Source organism: Staurois parvus, unplaced genomic scaffold (genome assembly GCF_062004578.1).
Source record: "Staurois parvus isolate SC_StPar_1 unplaced genomic scaffold, SC_StPar_1.0 ptg000023l, whole genome shotgun sequence".
In the NCBI taxonomy this organism is placed as follows: Eukaryota; Metazoa; Chordata; class Amphibia; order Anura; family Ranidae; genus Staurois; species Staurois parvus.
The window spans coordinates 4,639,792-4,663,466 of record NW_028317819.1 but is presented as its reverse complement, the minus strand read 5'-3'; the positions used below and the strand labels follow the sequence as shown (position 1 = coordinate 4,663,466).

The 23,675-nt window shown below is 41.4% G+C and overlaps 1 protein-coding gene across 1 annotated transcript in view; it reads right to left on the bottom strand.

Moving 5' to 3' along the window:
- Positions 1–23,452, bottom strand: part of DAZAP2 (DAZ associated protein 2) — a 42,238-nt gene extending 18,786 nt beyond the window's left edge. The window contains exon 1 of the mRNA XM_089692922.1: positions 23,305–23,452. Coding sequence (XP_089549048.1) covers positions 23,305–23,317 — 13 coding nt within the window. The 5' untranslated portion in view covers positions 23,318–23,452. The remainder of the gene's footprint in view (positions 1–23,304) is intronic.
- Positions 23,453–23,675: the final 223 nt, after the last annotated feature.

Below are 23,675 nucleotides of genomic sequence, written 5' to 3'. Positions count from 1 at the left end.
TTGTTGATGTAATATGACTGTCGGCACTCAGCTTCATATTTGGTGGGATTGTGATAAAAATTAGTCCCTTTTGGTACCAAGTTTTTGAAGTCTACAATAAAATTAATGGGGAGCCTTTGACCTCTTCGCCGGAGATTGCTCTCCTCTCCATTTTACCAGGCCCGCTGGCGGCACAGAAGTGTTTATTACGTTTCTTCCTGTCTGCGGCTCATCAATTGATACCTCTTTTTTGGAAAATGGCCACCCCTCCCCCGCTGTGGGTTTTTTTCGATTAATGATATCATGTGAATGGAAGAGATGTTGGCGTTTGCCAAGGATACCTATGAAAAACAAATTATTATGGTCAGTCTGGCTCCATTTTTCCTCCTCCTCGAACCTTTGCGACCTGTGTGCTCCTGCTACACCTTCTTAGACCTTATCCATTTGTCCTACTGGACCCACGGCTGTGCCTTATATTGGTGTATTTGCTTTTGATTTTTGAGATTGGATTGCCTCCCTTTGGAGTTGTTCCACTAAGGCTTCATCCCCTTATCTTTCCCAGCTCCCGACTCTTCCTCTTTTCTTCTTTTCCTGTGCTTCTTCCTCCCTTTCTTTCCCTCTTTCAGCTTGGGTTATTTTTTTTTTAAATATTTGGTGAACTCCGCCCAGACATATCTTGCTGCTCCTTATGCCCCTTTTTTGAACCAGATTCTCCAGATATAGGTCTTAAGGGTTTTCATGTTATTTATCCAGGTCTACTTAACTTGACTGTTGAAGTTCATCAACTTTTTTTATATTATCTTTGTCTCATCTCCTGGATGAGCCTACTGATTGTTCACATGCATATGTAATCGCTGGTTCCCCCTTGTTTTTCTTTTTTGTATACTATGTTGTAAAACTTAATAAAGACAAATTTGCCTTTAAAAATGTCATCCATTGGTTTAGAGCAGAGGTCTCCAAACTACAACTCGTGGGACAAATCTGGCCTGCTGCAACATTTTATCTGGTCCTCTGATGTAAAGAGCGACTCTGATGGCACAACTCTTAAGGGGGAACTCTGATGTAAGGGGAACTCTGATGTAAGGGGAACTCTGATGTAAGGGGAACTCTGATGTAAGGGGAACTCTGATGTAAGGGGAACTCTGATGTAAGGGGAACTCTGATGTAAGGGGAACTCTGATGTAAGGGGAACTCTGATGTAAGGGGAACTCTGATGTAAGGGGAACTCTGATGTAAGGGGAACTCTGATGTAAGGGGAACTCTGATGTAAGGGGAACTCTGATGTAAGGGGAACTCTGATGTAAGGGGAACTCTGATGTAAGGGGAACTCTGATGTAAGGGGAACTCTGATGTAAGGGGAACTCTGATGTAAGGGGAACTCTGATGTAAGGGGAACTCTGATGTAAGGGGAACTCTGAAGTAAGGGGAACTCTGAAGTAAGGGGAACTCTGAAGTAAGGGGAACTCTGAAGTAAGGGGAACTCTGATGTAAGGGGAACTCTGATGTAAGGGGAACTTTGATAGGGACTCTGGAATTCTTTTTCAATTGTTCTAAATCATATCATGTTGATTAAAAAAATAGTAAAGTAAAACATTTTTCAACCTGCATACAATGTAGCCCTTGCACTGACAAGTTTGGAGACACCCATCTTAGAATATAGTCAGCTATAGGTAATGAGAAGTAAAAGTATAATGTATTGCCAGCAGTGAGAACTTCTATTGAATGACTATTGCATCATTTACCTTGCTGCCACCTTCACATGATTAGACACTGCTCCCCCCCCACCCAAAAAAAAAAAAAAAAAAACATCCTTCCCCAGGCATAACCCCTCACAGCTCAGCTTCAGTTTTGTAGCAAACCATGAACAATAACGGAGGAGAGGTGGGATGTGCATTGAGGTATTGAGGAATGCGATAAGAGCCCCAAACAGACTCCATGTGAGCTTGCAGCAATACATTTGTTTTGGGGTAGGAGTACTTTTGATTTGACTGTTCAAGATCATGTCCAAATATTCCAGCACCTGAGTTGGAACAAAAGCAAACTTTTGAAGTTCAGGATCTACCCCAACTTTCCCCAGAATCTGCACGGTTTTATTCACATTGAATTCCAAGAGTAAAGCAGACTGCTCCCTTAGAAAAAAAGGTTGTCAAGTCAACCCACAACCAGAATATCCTGGGCAAGCAGGACAACTGGGGCAGAACCCTGGGGAACTATGGAAAGACCAAATGGCTGAACTAAAAACTGAACATTTCATCCATCTACTGCAAAACGCAGGAATCATTAGTAAGGCTGGGAAATTGTGAAATGTAGAAAAATATCCTTGATAACCATTGATGCCAGAAATATAATTTATTGAAATATATTTTTAATTATATTCAATATCCCCTCTGACTGCAATAGGTATTGACAGGTATTTTAAGAAATCTGGGGTCTATTAGACTCTAGAGATCTCCTCCGCCCTTACATCATCTGATCTCACCAAGATCGGTGTGATCAGATGATTTCCCAATTTACAAATATATATTGTTTATATCCTGCAAAACTGAAGTGATGAAATGCTTGTAGCTTCCGATTTTTTTTTTTGTAACACTTTGCTTTGCAGGAGAAATAAAGATCATTTCTCCTGCAATGTAAAGCTTGCTGTCATGCACCTAAAGCATTCATGAACTGTCATGAATGAGTTAGGTTTTTGACAGCTCATGATAGTGATCTGTGATTGGCTGGAGCTGGTCACATGGTACAGGGTGCTACGATAGTCACCATGTATCATGTGACAGCTGTGGGACAATCACAGCTCACTAGGAGGAGAAGCGGAGCAGTTATGAACGAGATTGATTCATAACAGCTTTGCTTACATTGTGATCATGTGATCGCCGGAAACAGCAGTCAGGGGGGTGAGTTGCACTGAGCCCCCTTGTGTTAGTACAGCCAGAGTGACGTACAGCGGGTATGTCGCTTTCCCTGTAGCTGCTGCCTGGCCGCAGTACATTGCGGGTGGGTAGCAGTTAATAACCAATGAGATTTTTGCCACTAAGGGAGTGCATTATTTTCACTCAGTTGGCTGAATTAGTGTTGCATTTTCAAGATGGGTGAAAGAACAGTAGGGGAGTAGTATTGTGTAACACTTCAAAGCAGAATCTGCATACAAATGCAATGAAAGGATTCCCCCATCTACACATTCAAGGTAGATGAGGAATCCTCCTCACTGAGCTATTGTATTCTGAGAGCAGGACTCTTGCACTGTCAGAATACACTGATCAGCGCTGCAGCCAAGAGGCTGCATACACCGATTGAACCAGCAGTCCCATTTGAGAGCAGTCGACCAGTTGATCAGCTCGTTTCAAACGGCAAAGGCCATAGATGGATGGAAATTCGGCCAGTCCCTGCTGAATTTCAATACATACTATGGCCAGCTTTAGTACCTGGTCACACCGGGTGCGACTTGCCATGCGAGTTTCAAATCGCATGGCAAGCTGCACCCTATTGTGCGCAATGAAAGCGGTCATATCGGTGCGATTTAATTTTGGTTGGAGCTGCACCAATTTCCAAAGTAGTGCACGCACTACCTCAGGTGCTACTTGCATAGACATCTATGTCTTGTAAGCCGCAGATGTCCTGCAAGTCGCACCTCAAGTCAGAATGACATCCGACTTTGAAATCGTGCGACTTCACAGAAAGTCACACAATTTCAAAGCTGGATCACTGTGACCAGGGACGTAAGACATGTTAATAGTATTTACATTAACTATTTAAACTAGGAGTCAGCAACCTGTAGAAAGCGGTCTACCAGTACATCGTAACCAGGTGGCTGTTGGATCACGGTCTACCAGTAGATAGTGACCAGGTGGATGGTAAATCGCAGTTGGAGTTTGCATCAGAGTGCAATGCAGAGGGACTACTTGCAAAGTTGGAGCTGTAGTAGGGAGCAAGAGCCACATAAGCCAATGCCTCCTCTGTAGTGCTGGCTCCTGTCCCATGTGGAGTGATACCAACTGCATTCCACCTCTTATCCCAGCTAGCGGTCTCCAAAGTGGTGCCAGCAGCAGGAAAGAAGAGATCTTCAGGTCAGTGTGAAGCAATACACTGGGTGTAATAGTATAGGGATGCTTTCACATTGATGCGCTGCGGTTTATCCACACGTGGATAAACTCCTGAATGCAGGAGTATTGATGCGCTTTCAGAAAGTGCACCACACCTGCAGGATTTAATGGAAGTCTATGGCAAAGCACAGCTAAGCCATGAAAGTCACAGATGCACTGCACTACACCCGGGGTGCAGGTAAACCGCAGCACATCAGTGTGAAAGCTGCCTTATAGGGGACTCAGAACAGGAAGGGTTTTTACATTTGCAGTTTGGGGAATGGTAAAACCCCATAGTTAAGACGTGTTTTTATCATTCCTGCCCAAACTGCACCCCCTGTAGCTGCACAAAAAACAAATTGAATGAATTGATTTAATTCAGTAAAATGAAATTCTTTGCTATAAGCAATCATGTAGTGTACCAAAAAAAATACTGATCACTTCCCCAGAGTAGTACAATGTTACTATGTTAACATTATATTACGCTGATCACAGTGTGTTACATGATGACACTGTACTGCATTGGTGACAGTAAATAGAAAAAAAAAACCCACACAAATATTTGAACACTTAATTATTTCCACAAGATTATGACAAAAAAATTACAACTTCAAAAAAAACTCACCATACCTCTTACTAAATACCTCAGATTATCTACTTTCCTAAAAGGGGTAATTTGGAGGATACAGCGAGTAAAATAAGTTATGAACACGTCACTACATGTCGGTAACAACTCATGCAATCCAAACATATAAAGAAATCAAAACAAATAAGTTCAGAAATGAAGACACAGGGAAAAAGTATTGAACACATGAAGAAAGGGAGGTGCAAAAAGGCATGGAAAGGAAAAGACACCAGCTGAAATCTATCAGTAATTAGAAAGACATCCTGCCCCTTGTCAATGCAAAATTAATATCAGCTGGTTCAGGCTTAACTGATGGCCTATAAAAAGGAGTCTCATTACCAAGGTATCACACAAGAAATATCTCATGATGGGTAAAAGCAGAGAGCTTTCTCAAGACCTTCACAACCTTATTGTTACAAACCATACTGATGGCATTGGTTACAGAAGGATTTCTAAACGATTCAGTGAGCACTGTTGGGGTCATAATCCAGAAGTGGAAAGATCATTTCACCATAAACTAGCCATGACCAGGTGCTCCTCGCAAGATTTCTGACAGAGGCGTAAAAAGAATTATCAGAACAGTTGTCCAAGAGCCAACTTGTAGAGAGCTTCAGAATGACCTGGAATTAGCAGGTACAACTGTTTCATAGAAAACAATAAGTAATGCACTCAACCGACATGGCCTGTATGCACGTTCACCACGCAAGACTCCATTGCTAAAAAAAAAACCACAAAAAAAACAAAAAACCGCATGTTCAAGTTTGTTTAAAGTTTGCTGCACAACATTTAGAGAAGCCTGTGAAATACTGGGAGAATATAGTCTGGTCAGATGAGACCAAAATTGAACTCTTTGGATGCCATAATACACACCATGTTTGGAGGTCAAACGGCATTGCACATCACCCCAAAACACCATACCAACAGTGAAGTTGAAGGAAGGATCAATGGAAAAATGTACCAAGACATTCTAGCTAAAAATCTGCTACCATCTACCAGGATGGTGAAACGAGGGTGGACATTTCAGCAAGACAATGATCCCAAACACAAAGCCAAGGAAATTCTCAATTGGTTTCAAAGAAAGAAAATAAAGCTGCTAGAATGACCCTGTCAATCACCTGACATAAATCCAATAGAAAATCTATGGGAAGAACTAAAGATCAGAGTTCATAGAAGAGGCTCACGGAACCTTCAAAATTTGAAGACTGTTTGTGTGGAAGAATGGGTCAAAAATCACACCTAAGAAATGCATGCGATTAGTTTCTCCGTACAGGAAGCGTCTTGAAGCTGTCATTACCAGCAAAGGATTTTGTAAAAAGTATTAAACAAATTTCAGTTAGCATGTTCAATACTTTTTCCCGGTGTCATTCCATTTTATTACACAACTTAATTTCTGAACGTATTTGTTTTTATTTCTTTGTATGAAAAGATTGCATGGGTTGTTACCAACATGTGGTGAACATTTGATGTCAATAGAACCTTTAGAAATATATTTACCAAGACAAATGGTGACGTATTCAATACTTATTCTACCTGCTGTATCTATACCGTCCTGACATTTTTGAGCCTCAAAAAAAGAAATAGGCCATCAATACAGAAGTATTGATCAATTTTCAGATATATACAAATAGTTTGTGGACTACAGACTAAATAATATACGAATATACACCGATATGGGTTATTTTTAACCAAAAAAATGTAGCAGTATACATTTTGGCCTAAATTTATGAAGAAATAAAATTTTGCAAATAAATAACCTAACAGACACAAATAAAAAGGTTTTCAAAATTTTGTCTTTTTTTATTTAGCAAAAAATAAAAAACCCAATGGTGATTAAATACCATCAAGTTGTGTGAACAAAATGATAAAAATTTCCTTTGGGTACAATGTTGAGTGACTGCACAATTGTCAAAGTGCAACAGTGCTGAAAGCTGAAAATTGGCCTGGGCTGAAGGGGGTAAAAGTGCCCAATAGGCAAGTGGTTAAAGTGGAACTTTAGTCAGAAAATTAAAGTGATAGTCAACTCTTCTTTAATAATTTTACCTACAGGTAAGGTTATAATAAAGCTTACCTGTAGGTAAAATTATCTCCTAAACATGAACCGTTTAGGAGATATCAGCCCGTTTTGATATTTGGCTCATGCGCTCTGAAGGAATGGCGTACCCGTGCCATTTCTTCAGAGCACTGTGCCATGGCCCAGGACTCCCATGTACAGGAGTGACGTCATCGCAGCTCAGCCAGAGCTCGCGAACCCAGAAGTCCATGAATACTGAATTAAGTTTGTTTTGCTTCTTCTTCCCTTTTGTCCTACATTGGATGTTGTGCAATTTGTTAATGTTCATCTATATTGTACTATGCCTACTATGTCAATTGTTCTCAATGCATTTCTGCTGTAATATGTTTGCACTTTCCTTTTACAATAAAACAGTTTTGTAAAAAAAAAAAAAAACCTATCAATTTAAAATGGTAGTAAACTCTTTTTAAACTTTTACCTGCAGATAAGCTTATAATAAAGCTTTCCTGTAGGTAAAATTAATGTCTCCTAAACCTGCACCTTTTAGGAGATATTCACTCTTTTTGAGAGCCGGCCACCAACACGCTCTGAAGGAACGACATACTTGAGGAGACAAATGGGTTCTAATAGACCCTAGATGTCTCAGTAAAGAGGACCTTTCACTGTTGATTGTTGTCACGAGGGATGTTTACATTCCTTGTGACAGCAATAACAGCGTTAAAAAAATAAACAATTTTAAATAATTGAAAATAAAAAAAATAAATAAATAAAAAAGTGCCCCTGTCCCATGGTACTCATGTGCAAAAGGTGAAGACGTGTTGCTCCCGCATGCATGAAAGATGAACACACCAGATACTAGAGCAATAATTTCAGCAACAGACCCTGCGTGTAATAAAACTTGTAACCTGTAAAGGCTTTTTAAAGCATCGCCTATAGAGATTTTTTTTTAAGTACTGTAGTATATATCATTTTAATTTTTTAAATATATGTTTGGGGGTTCAAAGAAATTATGGTTTTTACATGTAGAATAGAAATGGCTGGGTGGGAAGTGGTTAAAGATTTTGGGGAGGAGTTCACAGCAACTAGATTAAATATTCTTTGTGCAGGTTTATATGCCAGTTAATAAGCAACTGTCTTTTTATTCTCTCTTCTATTTCTAGACAACCAACTTAAAATAAAAAAAGAGACCTTTATTTTTCAGTATGGTCAAGATATCTAGGGAGAAGCAATATTCTGATTATTCAACAATGGGACATAGCTGTTTACTCCTTGTTAATCTTGCCTGCGACACCTGTACAGCATATTAATGCAAGCCAGTTGTTGAGAAAGTAGCGTGCATAGAAACTTGAACATCTATCCCCCAAGGCTTTTCTTCAGGCAGCACAGAGGACCTATGTGCTGCTTGGCAAAGAACCATTCAGCAAGGATTCCACATCTCAGGTCAGAAACAAGGCACAAAAATTATTGTTAGGAAATGCCATGTCAGCTTTCCTGCCATGGAAGAGAATTGAAATATACATTCATTTTTCACTATAGAAAACCTATAGTGCTAAAGAAACCAGTAGCAGAGATGCTTCTGCAGTATGACATAGCACAGTCACAAGGTTCTGCAATCTCAGCACTTCCTAATGCTGTACAAACCTAACCAAGAACACAAGATGTATGGTGCTCTGGAAGGGCATGAAATGACTGAACTGGGCAAACACTTGACTGGCATTCTGCCTAGATTTTTTCTGCTTGTGTTAACTAAGGACAAGCACGTTGCAAATACAAGAAAGAAAATCCAGCAAGTTAAAGCAAGAAAACTCGAATGACGTTTGTAGCTGATGCTCATAAGAAGGTGAAAGAATATTTATGAATTTGTACAGCCTACAGATTTAATTTCCTACCCAATTCACAACACATAGCTGGATTGCACTGCTCAATGCAAGGACAATTCAATAAACTAAAATCTATTGTCGCTGTGAAAAATGGAACATGCTGTATTTAAAACACAGTGCAGTAGGAGCTAAATACAGTGGCTGTGATGTAAATCTAGGCTTACAGGCAATTCCTAGATTCTGAGATTAAAACACCAGGAAACATACAAGATCAAAAGTAGAGTACCATGCAGATCTTTATTGTCCAACACTGTCAAAGTGGAGCCCTGAGTCATAACACAAGTTCTTTATGAAGCATATTCACATCTGCATGTCTGGGTCATTCTTTAGATGCTTTCTAAGGCTATAGAAAGCAAACGACATATTATTGCTATTCTTAGTGTCCTCTGGCTTCAACAAGTAATCGTTAGAGCAAGATACAGAGCGACAGCTTTAAAATTTTTCAGCAAACTCTGAGCACCTTACTTCAAGCTGTTTAGATCACATTTCATTCCCAGTTTAGAAATGTGAAACACTGATCTAAAGGTTAATTTAATTTTCTTTAAACTGAACCTGATATGACCTATACCATTTTTCAAGGCAACAAATGTAATAAAATGCAGATCCCTTGATATGCCTAAAAAACTACCTGGGTTATTCTTCATATCAATCCATCTGCCTGCATGGAACCCTTTAAACCATGTTGGAAAAAGGGGTCTGCTCAAGCCGAGATCATCCTGCACCCTCCTCTGGCATAAGCTATACCTCCGACATTCAACTGTCAAATGCCAGCACTTTAATGGCATTTAAAGTGTATGTAAACCCTCACCTTGGAAAACAACCCATTCAGTTTAACATAGAAATGAAAGGCAAAACATTTGTGCATAGATAAAAAAAACCAAAAAAACACATTATAAACACATAATACACTGAGCATCCCAGTGAATGACTGCACGGGGAGGGGGTGTCAAGACAAGTCTGATCATTGGAGAGCACACCGAGTTCCCAGCATAGCTAGAACTGACCATGCTGTGCTCTTCTGCTTAGTGTGGTCGGTGTTCTTGACAATCCCTCTCCTTTATTATTAAAAACTAAGGATTTCACAAAGGAGGCATTACATACAGAACAGAGTACGTTTTCATACAAGTACATGGTACAGCAAGCACATATCCGGAATATGAGATGTTGGGTTTACATATTCTGTAACAACTGAGCGACAGGAGGTGGGCCTTTGCACCTGGAGTGGGTGTGGCTTATTTCAACTTGAGCAGAAGGGCCTCAAGGACAACCTAGGCCTAAGTTCCAAGAAGCTCTACAGAGGTCATTCTTAAGTCTAACATAGGTGTCTGAAGACCAGCATATAAGTGCTTGAAGACACCACAAGCTTGATTCCCTTCAACACTGTTCTTACCCTGAAAATGCTTTAGTTCAGGTCAGGATAACCAAAGTCATAATTCTGGGTAACCCCCTGCAGAATATAGTATAAGTAGACAGTGTACTGCCTGAAGCCTGTGCACCTGCAAGACTGACAAGCAGATATACTGGAAATCTATCCAGTTGCTGTGAGAAATGTTTCTGTACAGAATGTTCATACTTCAAGCCTCCTTAGACAAGTAGCAAATAGTATGCCCCATGTACATTGCAGGGATTTTAAACTTTGTTGCAGATTCCTAACTTTTTTGTTATTCTGAAGAAATTGTTGTTTCTTTGTCTGCTTCCATTCACATTCACTTTGCACATGGACAAAATTTTATAATTATTAATCAGCTGCTCCACCTGCAGGGTTCTAATGAGGAAAATGGGAGTATCTCACCAAAAATGCCATTTTTATTCCAGGGGATGCGAACAATCTGACCTGCATCTTAGTGCAGACTTCTTGGAAAATCAGTAAGTCAAACACACAAGCAGCAAAATATAGTTCTTGGGGGAGTTCTCTACACCAGCTGTGTACAGAATGCCTCCAGATTGCCATATTGCATTGCACAGAAAATTACAGTGCTGCAGATTGAAAAGGAAAAAGCAATTTTTAATAACATTCAATTACAATATGACTTGTGTTGCAATAAAAAAATTTTTTATAATAATTTTTTCCCCCTCAAAAGTGGTTGTCCTTTAACCTCTTCGTGCCGGCTGAACGCAAATGTGCGGCGTCCCGGCTTCTGGGCCTAGACGCCGAGCGGTCACACATTTGCATTCTATTAAAGAACATATGTGCTGAGAGCGTGCGCCCTCCAGCCAAGAACAAAAAAAGTATCTAATTAGTACATATGCACCCTTTTAGTTCTACAGATCTCACAGTCATGGCCACTATGACTTCACATGGGATCAGTTAATTTTCCATTTCTTAAATAAGAGATAGCCATGAAAAGTAACTTACAGATGGTCCTTAGTGACAGGTTTATTGAGATGCTCAAAGCAGTTGCATATCCACTGACAAGTAAAGTGAATATTATAGGTTCTCTAGAATATTTTCACAAGCTAATGACTACTCTCCACATTCCTTGAATCCCAAGCGGTACAAAACAAAATGAAGAGTATAACATACAACTAAAGCTAAAACTCTTAATTTTGGACAGAGGGGAGATGGATTAGAACACTTTTTGGGTTTTTATTGCAGTCAAAGACTGTTGATCACTCAGTTCTCTGTCTACACTGAGCAGAGAGCAGTGGCGGTTAGTGACCGCTCTCTGATCTGCCCTTTCCGTGCTCACTGGAGCACCGGGTTGTGGAGGGGGCGGGAGTGGCTGGCCCAGGCATGCTGAGAGGCTGAGCCCGCTGCTAGGCACATTAAAGTCAGATCTCTCCAGAGCCTAAACGGACTCAGTGACATCAGCCAAAAGCAAACTTTAGCCCGGTCTCAGCTGAAAACGGGTCACAGGAGAGCACTCTTGTGATCCATAGGAGAGCTTTGGTCCTACTTGTCCTTTAAAAAAAAAAAAAAAAATCTTTAAAGCTTTGAGCTAACTCACCTATCAATAACGAAGTTTGTCTCCCATTCTGCAGGCAGCTGGATCCTGCAGAAATTTTCATGCTGGGATGTCCCTTCCTCTTCCAGAGAAGTAGGGAGTTAATAGCCTCAGGTCTTCTGTGAAGCTGCTGTGGAAAAGGTCCCAATGAGGACCCTTCCTCCCTTCTTCACTGAGAAACATTCTTTCATTGCTTTCAATGCATGTGACACAATCTTTGAATAGGGGAAATTCTGATGGATCAAGGTTTCTCTTCCCCATTCAAAGATTGTGTTACAAGCAGTGAAAGCAAGGAAAGAATATTTATCAATGGAGGAAGGGGAGGGTCAGGAACTTTTTCACAGCAGCCTCACAAAAGACCTGAAACTTTTAACCCCCACAGCGCCAGAAGTTAACCAGCAGGAAGAGGGTGGGGCATCCCTGTAATGAAGATTCAGCAGCCTGCACAATGTGGGACATCCTTCATTAGAGTTACCTCACTAAAGCTATAGAAAATGTTTTCAGCTTAATGCCTCATTCACACCATACGTGCAGAATAACTGATGGAGACTGACGCGCAGATTTCACTTGCAGAGACATCAGTTTTCATGCGAGCTTCAATGAGTTTTATACATGTTGCAGGTTCCTGCACAGAGAAAATCTGCACACGATACTAGTGTTGTGATGTGAACAGGGCACATAGAGAATTGATTTTGTTGTGCCCTTGCAGAATGCGGGCAGAAAACCTGATGTCTCTGCACCAAGATGTGATCGAGGCCTTAAAGCAAAGCAGAAATTAGTTAATATACATAATAGATGAACTCCCATCTTCACAATCTTGGGCAAAAACAAGTTAAAGTGGAACTAAACTAAATTGAATTAAAAAACAGGTTTCATTCCTGGCATGCTAGGAATGCTGTCACATTTGCTTGTGCTCTCAGCTAAACTGTCAACCCATCAAATGGCTGGTGTCCTAACTGATCACATGTTCAGCACAATGACAACTGCAGATCAAACAGCTTCCTTGGATGTAAAGGATAGGAGGGTTTAGTTCTGTTGTAAGATTTGAGATCTATACAGTTCTACTGTAAGACACTACAGAGATATTTTTATTTTGACACAGCAGCAATAACTTGGGGGCACTTCTTTTTTTATATTTCTCAGCTATGTTCCATACATTTCCAAGTGCGAAAATAAGCTCTAGATTCTTTGCAATACAAGCCTGAAAATCAGTGCGTTTGTCAGTTTGCAAGCTGTGTCACATGCTTTAAACTTGAGCTGCTTCTGAAACTCCTGTTCTTGATGCAATTAACGTGCTGGACAACCCCTACCCGATAAGCTGAGGCACTCTGTTAGGCACTTCTAACTGTATATTTGACACAGGCTATTTCAGACACTGTCAAACGGCTGAGAAAGGCAGGAGAGGAGTGTATACAGTGACTGGATTTCACTACAGGTCAGTTCTGGTTTTTAAATGTAATTACTGGCCTGTTTTTTCTTCACTATAGCTCACAGAATTAGCTGTCACGTACCCCCCAGCTAAAAGAAGCAGTTTCCTTTTAGTTTATTTCCCAAGTTAAAAAAAAAACAATGTTTCCTTTAGCTCTGGGGATAGTGACCGCTAATTCTGTGAGCTATAGTGAAGGAAAAAAAAATGCCAGCAAGTGCATTTAAAAATCATCACCGGCATATAGTGACAGCCAGTGAGGGAGCCTCTCGGTATACACTGCTCCCTCACTGTATACACTACTCCTCTCCTGCCCCCTCCTTGCACACACTGCCCCCCACCCCCCTACAAAGAGGACCTGTCACTCATATGCTATCACATAAAGGGACTACTGGTCCCCTGTGTGATAGCAATAAAAAAATTAAAAATAAATAAAAATATACATAGAGAAAAAAAAAAAAAAACCCCAAAAAATTGGAGCCTCCCCACCACTGCATACGCAGACATTTCGGTTTGGTTTTCGGCCACATGCATTCTGAATTTTCAGTCATTTGTTTCAGCACCAGAATTTTCAGTTCGGTGCACCACTAACTTCAATCGATACTACCGAAAACTGTGAATAATAGAAACCTGTCCAGAAACGTTCAATTGTAAAAAAAAAAAAAACAAAAAAAAAAAAACCTTGTGGTGGGGCACTTGGTGTAATGAAGTATAATGCAGGACTATTACGCATGATATCCAATTCCTCTACCCCTAGACTTTACCGGCATTTAAATAAAAGAAAAAAGGAAGAAACACACGCACTATTATGTCTGGTCTGCCACCTCACTGCATTTACTGCAGTCACAGGAACCAAAAAAAAAAAAGGATATGTACAAAAATTCTTCAGCAAGAGTGCTGAAGCAGGTAAGTGGTTACTTTGGCGTCAAACTACTAACACTGACATACAAAGCCATTCACAATGCGGCCCCAAACTACCTCACCGACCTGATACCCAAATACCACCCAACCCGTAATCTTCACTCCTCACAAGACCTCCTACTTTCTAGCACCCTGGTCTCCACCTCCCACGCCCGACTGCAGGACTTCCCCCATCCTCTGGAACTCACTACCCCAATCCATCAGACTGTCACCTACCCTCCTCACCATTAGGCACACCCTGAAAACCCATCTCTTCAGGGAAGCCTACCCCACCCTCACCTAACAGCCGATCTCCTCCACTCCTCCTACCACTCCTTCCCCCACAGCCACTTCCTCCTGTACCACTTTCCCCTCCCTCCTAGATTGTAAGCTCGAAAGAGCAGGGCCCTCGAACCCCTCGTGTATGGTTTTGTTACTGTATTGTCTCATGTTCTGTCCCCAACTATAATGTACAGCGCTGAGCAAACCTTTCTGGTGCTAAATACTGTATAATAATAAATAAGTATTAAAAATCCAAAAAAAAAAAAAAATAATAATATAGGAATACACTGACATTTCAGTGGCTGCACCCGGTGGTTCTCAGCCCTACCCGAGAACCCATCTATTAATCCTGACGCTGGGCATAGACATCAGTGAAGGAAAGATGGCCTCCACTCATCTCTATGCCCTTGGAGGGCCGGAGTGACATCATTACGTCACTTCCGGTTCCAGCGCCTTGTAAACAAGGCCATATTTTCTTTTCTTTTTTTTTTAAAGCACTAGATTGATTTTTTTTTTATAATCTAATGCTTTACATTGTAGAGAAATGTGGGGTCTTTTTGACCCCATACCTCTCCATAAAAAAGAACCTGTCAATGCTTATTTCTATCACAAGGGATGTTTGCATTGCTTGTGAAAGGAATAAAAAAACGGATGAAAAACAACAAAACAAAAATTGTAAAAAATGGGACAATGTAAAAAAATTTAAAAAGAAAAAAAAAAAAAAAAAAAAAAAAAAAGTTTAAAGTGCCCCTGTCCCCCATGCTTCCGTGCAGTGGTGAACACATACGTAGGCCACACCCACACATGTAACGGCGTCAGAGCAAGAGCAATAATTCTACTGCTAGACCTACTCTAACTTTAAACTGGTAACCTGTAGAAATTTGTAAAGCGTCACTCAGGGTGGATAAAAATCCATGATTTAAAAATAAAATTTAAAAAAAAAAAAAAAAAAAAAAAAAAAAAAGGGGTTTGTTTATCAAATTTATTTTTATAAAATGCTTGTTTTAAAGCTATATCTAAAGATAGTTTTCTATTTAAGATATCTATTTAAGATACATTATTAATTTAGATTATTCAGTATGAAATGCAGCTTCGTTATGTAGCATGAGGCTGTAGATTCTGCAATATTTACATTTTTGGTAAACTCATTCAATGAATCCAAGTTGTGCAAGCTGAGATAACATGCACTGCATTGATGCATTCACACAATTTCACAGTAACCATGAGAAAAAAGAAAAAAAAAAAAAGGAAGCATGAAATAAAAGAATTTGAGTAGTTCTCCAGCTATGTGTGATTAACCTATTTACCTAAAATCGGTTCAGATATCGCTGTTTTACTAACCTGACAGCTTATTATTCTAAAAAGGAAACCTTCATTTGGTTTGGAAATATTAACCTCCTTAGCGGTGTTCCCGAGTGTAGCTTGGGGTAAAATTTCTATACCAAAAGCGGTAACCCCGAGCTACACTCGGGCTTACCATGCGGCGCTGTTCTGGGGGTCCCTGCAGCACTTACCTTGTCCTTCGCTCCCGCGATGTGTCCCCTGCAGCGTCCCGGGCCATCTCCTCCAGCTGATGCCGGCATCCAGCTCCTGTGTTCTGGTCCGTGACGTCAGGACGTACGGGCACCGGCGGAAAATTTAAATTTTTTAAAAAATGTCATTTTTGCTGTCATTGCTATTTCAATGCATTTCACATACATTTTGTCCGTACTGCTTTGTCCTGTGCCCTGCCTGCATTTTTACTGTTCTTTCTGCCTGGAAACTTAAAGTCCATGGCGTCCAAAAAGCGTCCCTTTACATCAAAAGCGGTTTTAGACCAGCGATGGTAAATCAGAACCACTTGCAGAATTGAGCGATAATGATTTGTGGGGAAATTCCTCAGACACTGAAAACGATTTTGCGACTTTGCTCAGCGATGTGCGAATTTACCTCTGTAGATCAAATTTCAGTGTTTTTGGTTTGATTATATATTATTGAATTAAATTTATTATATTATTTTTTATGATTATTTAATAAATTATAATTTATGATTTCGTGTTTCAAATTTTATCATATCCAGAATGTTTAATAGACTCTTGTTCGGACAGATTTCAGTGAGTTATTCCTAAAAATTACAGCCTACAACAAAAAAAACATATTTCCATGCAAAAAAATGGTACCGCTTTCAGCACAAAAAAAAAAAAAATCGGAAAGAATCATACCGCCAAGGAGGTTAAAGATTCTAACTACCAGCAAGAATGAGTCGGATTCCTTACATTTAAAGAGCACCTGTCATTCTAGATCCATCATGGCAGCACCTTTTAGCGGGCATCCACTCACCTGCTGCCGCCACGTCTCTCACCTTGTTGTGTCACTGGCCACATCACTGGCCATCCCAATAAAGTGAATGGGACTGTCGGTGAAACAGCGGGTCAGATGAGGAGCAGCTGCAGGACAGATGACAGTTGCTCTTTAAAAATTATATGACTTAAATCGAGCCTTTTCACTAGTGATTTAAATCAAATCCACCCTGGCGTCACTCATGGAGATTTTTAAGTCCGTAGTTAGGCACCATTCCACGAGCATGCGCAATTTTAAAGCATGACATGTTGGATATCTATTTACTTGGCATAAGATCTTTCATATTTTACAAAAAAAATTGGGATATATTGTGTTTTTGGTTTTTTTTTCATTATAGTATATTTTTTTCCAAAAAAATTGGATTTGAAAAATATATACAATTTTAAAAACATGCCCATTTCGGTTTTCAGCCAAGTGCATCCTGAATTTTCAGTTTCAGCACCAGAAATTTTCATTTTGGTGCACCACTACATCTTATGTATCATTAAAAACAGCTAGATGGTGTCGGACACTCTATACATATTTAGGATACAGCCACAAGGTCACTTTCTCACCCTTAATCTGAATATCTCATATCAAAAAAGGTAGTTTGGTGGAGGTTCCCATAAATGGCCTTTAATATTGTCCTTACTGATCAGCCAGCAACTGAACAATTCAATTAGCAATCTACAATCATGTCCAAAAATATTGGCACCCCTGAATTTCTGTCAGATAATGCACCACTTCACCCAGAAATTTGTTGCAATTACAAATGTTTAGGCATTCTCATGTTTCTTTTGTTTGTAATGGTAGAACATAAAAAAGTGGAGAAATAAATAGCCAAATCGGTCACATTCCACGCAAAACTCCAAACTTTCTAAGTAAATGGCCGGTTTACGGTCCTTCAGACTTTAGGAGGGCTATAATGCCCTGTGGGAGTAGAAAATGTCCCAGCATCAGTAAGAGTAAAATAAAAAATTACAGTGCTTGTAGTCAGTGGGAGTAATAGTGTCAAGTCATAAGTATTAGTTGGGGAACAGTGCCCCATCCTTGCTATTAGTTGGAGGAATAGTACATAATTGTTTATATCAGTGGGAGGAATTGTGCCCCATCATTGGCGTCAGTGGAAGGAAAAATGCCCCATAGTTTGTGCTAGTGGAAGAAATGGCGCCCCCTTGTTGGTGTCAGTGGGAGGAATAGTACCCCGAGGGCCAGATAGAGGCAAGCAAAGGGCCTCATTCGGCCCACGGGATGCAGTTTGGAGACCACTGGACTAGACAAAAAATGTATTATTACTTGGCAAACATTTCACTCTCTAGATGTGCAAAGCTGGTAGAGACATACCCAAAAAGTCTTGCAGCTGTAATTGCAACAAATGGTGGTTCTACAAAGTATTGGCTCAGGAGGGCTGAATACAAATGCACACCACACTTTTCAGATATTTGTAAACAAATTTTGAAAACCATTTATCATTTTCCTTCCACTTCACAATTATGTGCCACTTTGTGTTGGTCTATCACATAAAATCCCAATAAAATTCATTTTACCTTTACCACTAATGGTTAAAAATGAAGTGTGGACTCCCCCCCCCCCCCAATTTATATTTACCCAAGTGGATGCAACATCAGTCTGATGCTGCATCTGTCCCCAGCCGGCTCTAAGTTGAGAACTCAATGATCACATGACCGCTGAGTTCTCACAGCCGCTCCGAACAGACAGCAGTGACTGTCAATCATCGTTGGCTGCTCTATGCGCCCCCTGTGGAAGGGGAGGGAGCAGCAGGCTCAAGCTCTCAGTGGCTCGCTGAGATGCTGAGCCAGGTGCCGTTCCAGACTCTGGGGTGGATCTCGACTTTGAAGTCAGGATCTTTCGCCAGCCTGGTCCAACTGAGTGACATCAGCCGACAGCTGAAAACAGGTCACAGGAGTGCAAAACAAACTGCACTCCCATTATCCACAGAAGTACAGCCAAAACAGCTTTAGTTGTACTGCTCCTTTAAATAACGTTGACCTATTGCACATATGCTGACAGAATATAGTCTCAAGATCAGTTCATGTGGACAATGCCGTCCACCTATACTGGACATGTGCCTCCACAGTTGGGGAAAAAGTTTCCATTAGTAGGAAGCAATCTACTGTATCCCTGCTGCTGAAGAAGTTGTGTCCCCTACTATGTCAATATAAGTGCGCTTCCGCAGACATGAATCCACAGCCAAGACAACTTACGTGCTCCTAATTATTCTGTGGGATTGCCCTGATAGAACACCATGGATCTTCGATCTCTGGTCAAATGGCAGCAGTGTTGTCAGCTCTCGACTGGAGGATCTGTGGCATTGTGCCGATGGATAGTATAGAGAAGTGCAAGCATGAGAACAGATCATCTGTCAAATCCTGCTGTCACTGCTTCTGTTACCGCTGGAGGTACACTATTCGGGACTGCCAAGGTGTTGGCACATGTCCGTGATCGTCATCTGAATACCATCAACCGATTTCAATGTGCTTTGGCGCAGATTTGCTTTGACAGGATGTGGAGGGGGATAAAAAGCATTTAGGAAGTCTCAAAGCAACTACTAGTATTTAACACCCTTGGTAGTAAATCACTATGTGGCAAATAATATACCGCCCTAAGCAAGTAGCTCCATAACACTGAAGCACCTAATTTGAACGGCAACTGGCCAGGTGGACAAGTTAAAAGACTATTAAACTGAAAGCGTAATCTGTGCCTTAAAGGGTGTCTCCCCAAGGGACTCAGTTTGGCAATACATGCGATGTTGACCCTGCTACGGTAAACTGCCAAATAAAATTGTTCACATGCTGGCTGATCAGTAGGAACAATATTACAAGCCATTTAGGGGAACCTCCACCAAACTACCTTTTTGATCAGAGATATTCAAATTAAGGGTAAGACAGCGACCTTGTGACTGTATCCTAAATATGTATAGAGTGGACAAAACCACCTAGCTGGTTTTAATTATACATAAGAAAGTGTGTGCTAAATAACTACAAATTTTTTAACAAAATTATATTTTTATATGATACAATTATGGTTTATTAAGCCACATTTGTCGCCAAAGTAACAAGTAATGGGCAGCACAGTGACTAAATGGTTACCACTTCCGTCTGGCAGTACCAAGGTTGTTGGTTTGAATCCCAGCCACGGCACCACCTGCTTGGAGTTTGCACGTTCTCCCTGTGCCTGCGTGGGTTTCCTCGGGGTACTTTGGTTTCCTCCCATACTCCAAAGATATGCTGGTAGGTTAATTGAATCCTGTCTAAATTGGCCCTAGCATGTACGAATGTAAGTTAGGGAACAGAGATTGTACGCCACTGGAGGGTTAGAGATGGATGAAAATGTACTATATATATATATGTACAGCACTGTGTAAATTGACGGTGCTATATAAGTACCTGAAATAAATAAAGTAACCATTTATGGGCATTCAACCCTTGCTGTAGGGGGAGGAGCACTGAAAGGGTCATTTTATTTTATTTTTTTGTGCCAGAGTTAATCTTGCGGTTTTGTGACAGGATTACCAGGTACAACTGTCCAAAAGATTGTACCAACTTTCATGTTTGTGAATTACCACTTTAGAGAAAACCTAGGTAGTAGCGAAACTGCCATCACCAACCTCTATTTAAAGTCCCTAATTTCCTGGCTGCAATGCTCACCCTCCAACCTGAAATCTCAAATTCCAACTTTTATACTTTTTCTGAGCCACTAATGCAAAGGGATTATCCTGACATCAAGAAATGTCTATAAGAACTTCCCTTGCCATTTTTCTAAGTTGAATAAGATATGTCACCAGAATACCAACAGGTTTGTTTCAAAGTGCAGATCTCCTTCTATGATGCTTTTCTATGTATTCCAATAAAAAGCACTTCTTTTTTTTGCAAATGCATATAATAAATTCATCCCTTAGATCAGGCTTACCCATTCCTAAATATTTTGCCCACCCACACCATTTTGTTACTTCATTTTCATATTTCTCATGTATCAGCACTTGGCCATAAAGATTAAGGGCCTTATGATAAACTCACTTTTGGGGGAATTTACTAAATTTGGAGCAGAAGGGATCTGGAGAAACTGTGCATAGTAACCAAACTTCTAGCTTTAGATTGCTCACTTTTAGTTATTGGAGCTTGTTTTTTTTTTCCATTATTACAACAAACATGTCATACTTACCTGCTCTGTGCATTGGTTTTGCACAGAGAAGCCCCAATCCTTTTCTGGGGTCCATCCTCCCCCCTCCATAGTAAGCATCTTGCTCTGTGGGTACTCATACATCCTCGCTGATAAGACACCCAAAACGGGGCTCGGTCCCACGCCCTGCTCCTCGTCACTGGCTGTGATTGACAGCAGCTGAAGCAAATGGCTCCTGCATCTAAGCCAATGAGGAGCAAGAGACCAGGGAGAACCTCGGCTCATTGATTGGCATGTAAAGATCCTGCAGATTCTGTTTGCTCCAGTTGTATGGTGGCCATACACACTTTGATAAATGATTGATTTCTCTCCTGATAGGAATTATCTATATTCAACAACCCAATTGATTGCCACACTCTTCTGTATGTCTCGATGTGGTGACCTGTGGTGGAATCTGATGCGCTGCAGAACAATTCATTGTGTCTGCAATTCACTGCTCATCTTGCCACTGTTAAGGTGTGAACAGGGCACCCAGGAAACAACTGCTAAGTGGCCCTGCTGTAATTAGTGTTGATCAGGTGCAGACAAAAACCTGTCACCATGGCAATTACACTAATCAGCCATAACATTATGACCACTAACAGGTAAAGTGAACATTGATAATCTTGTTACAATGCCATCTGAAAGTGGGTGGAGTATTTTATGCAGCAAGGGAATATGATGTCCTGGACGTTTGTGTTGAAAGAAGACAGAATGGGCAAGCGTAAGGATTTGAGTGACTTTGACAAGGGCCAAAATGAAATGGGGTCAGAGCATCTCCAAAACTACAGCGCTTGTGGGATGTTCCCAGTCTGCAGCGATCAGGACCGATAAAAAGAGATCCAAGCAAGGAAAACTGATGAACCAGTGATAGGGTCATGTGTGTCCAAGGTTTATTAATGCATGTAGTGCGTTGGTGAACTTCACTTAGTGCATTGGTGGACCTCATGGACTGAAGGCAGCCCACAGGCTTGTGAACTTCGGAAGGAACCCTTAACAGCATATAGCCAGATATTTGGCAGGTTCCAGCTGATTACACAGGAGAGTCTGGGCCCATGATGTATGCTTCATTTTGGAAGAAGTACAGTCTGGTTGTTTTGCCAACAATTTGGGTAACTCGGGACCCCATTTTTGTGCTATTTATATGGATGAGATTAAGGCATGCTTAACTGTTTTCCCAAGATTGGGTGAAGGTGTTTGTTACTAGGAAAACATATACTAGCCTTATTGTTCCTGCACATATGTAGCAGGGAGTGCACAGTGTCTGCACCTTTCTGTCCTATTGGGATCCCCTCATTGGTCAGTCTCTGGCAGGCTGCTGGGCATTTGTTGCTGCCACCTCTGTGCCAATAAATCTTTCCCATAGCTCCTGAAGAAGCGACAAAAAAAAAAAAAAAAAAAAAAAATGTTGTGCTGCTACCACTAATGCACCAAGTTCACCCCACCTAGTAGGTGCTGAGCTATGCAATACGCATGACAGTTGGGGTTCTTTGATGGTATTTGGATTCAGCACTGATCATTTTATGTGAGACATTGTAATGCAATATGTTATAACCAGTTTTATATATGTTTATGTTCAATAAAGTGTTGAAACATTTTAATGTGTTTATGCAGTGCCTTTAAAGTCCATGGCTTATGTGATATTTTCATTTAGGACACTGACAGAAGTCACAAGATGGCTCTAACGGCTGATGAGAAAAGGTATTTAGCCGTTTAGATTTACTACATGAAATGCTCTTCCATATTCTGTGTACTGTGGGAGCCCGGATATAGTGAATGCAGGGTCCTGGGTTTAGTAACACTTTAATTCTGGCTGACAGAAAAGTGTCAGTACACACAGTGCGTCACAGTTTGCTGCGTATGGGGCTGCATAACCACAGACCGGTCAAGGGGTCTATGCTGGCCCGTGTCCATAGCCAAAAGCCCCTACAATGGGCACATGAGTATCAGAACTAGACCAGAGAGAAATGGAAGAAGCTGGCCTGGTCTGATTAATTCAAATAGGTTTGAGAAATACAATGCGTTTGAGGTGTTGACTTGGCCTTCACATTCTTCAGATTTCAATCCAATCAATCATGTGTGGGATGTGCTGGAAAAACAATTCCGATCTATGAAGGCCTCACATCTTACAGAGCATAAGGCATCCGCTGACGGCCTGGTGCCAGATACCACAGCATGCCTTCAGAGGTCTAGCAGCATCCATACCTCCACAGGTTATGGTGGCTAGTCACGCTGATATGGCCGATGGGTGTAAAGTGCACAGGCAATCCCAGCGTTCTACTCCAACGGCAGCAGAGCGGACATCTCACTATGATGTCCTCCCCCGGGGAGGCGTCGATGGCCCGTGCAGGATGTGTGTCAGCGCAGCACCCCGGACAGCTGGCCTACCCGGCGGTGGACGTAGTGAGCCATGCGGGGGCGGTTGGCCGCAAGGCATGCTGGGAGCCCCCTCCGGGCCACATAGCCCGAGCTCCCGGCACTCCGGTACACTTACGGGACGCCTAGGAGCTCCGAACAGCCTATGCCGCTCTCGCCCCCGCCTTTCATACGCGGCCCTCCCCTACTACCCCAAATCCGCATTCCCGGCTCAGCATCCCGACCCGCACACCGATGATAGTGACCCTCTCCCTCCACTCCCCCCGTATCGCTCACACGGGAGCCCGCTAGGCCCATACTCGCCTTTATTATTCATGTCTACGGTACAGCTGAGATTGCAGCGTCTCTGTATTTTTCCGTGTTGTTGTTGGTGATGATTCCACTTCCGCTTCTCCACTTCCTGGTTATGTGCTCCGCTCACTACGCAGGCCGGATAACAGAAAGCGGGAGAGACGAGCAGCTCCCCCTGCCGGCAGTGCGTGGATCCCTCACGTACACGTCGCTACCTTCTTGTTCTGACCGCGTGCACTTTTTTTTCTACACGTTCTCAGGCTTCAGTGGCTGCGACGAGGCCGAGATCGTAATATAACACGAATTGACCCCGTGATCAATAAAGGTCCCTCTATTATTGCTGGAACCTCACCCTTTACTGGCTGCATTCATTCCTTTGGCCT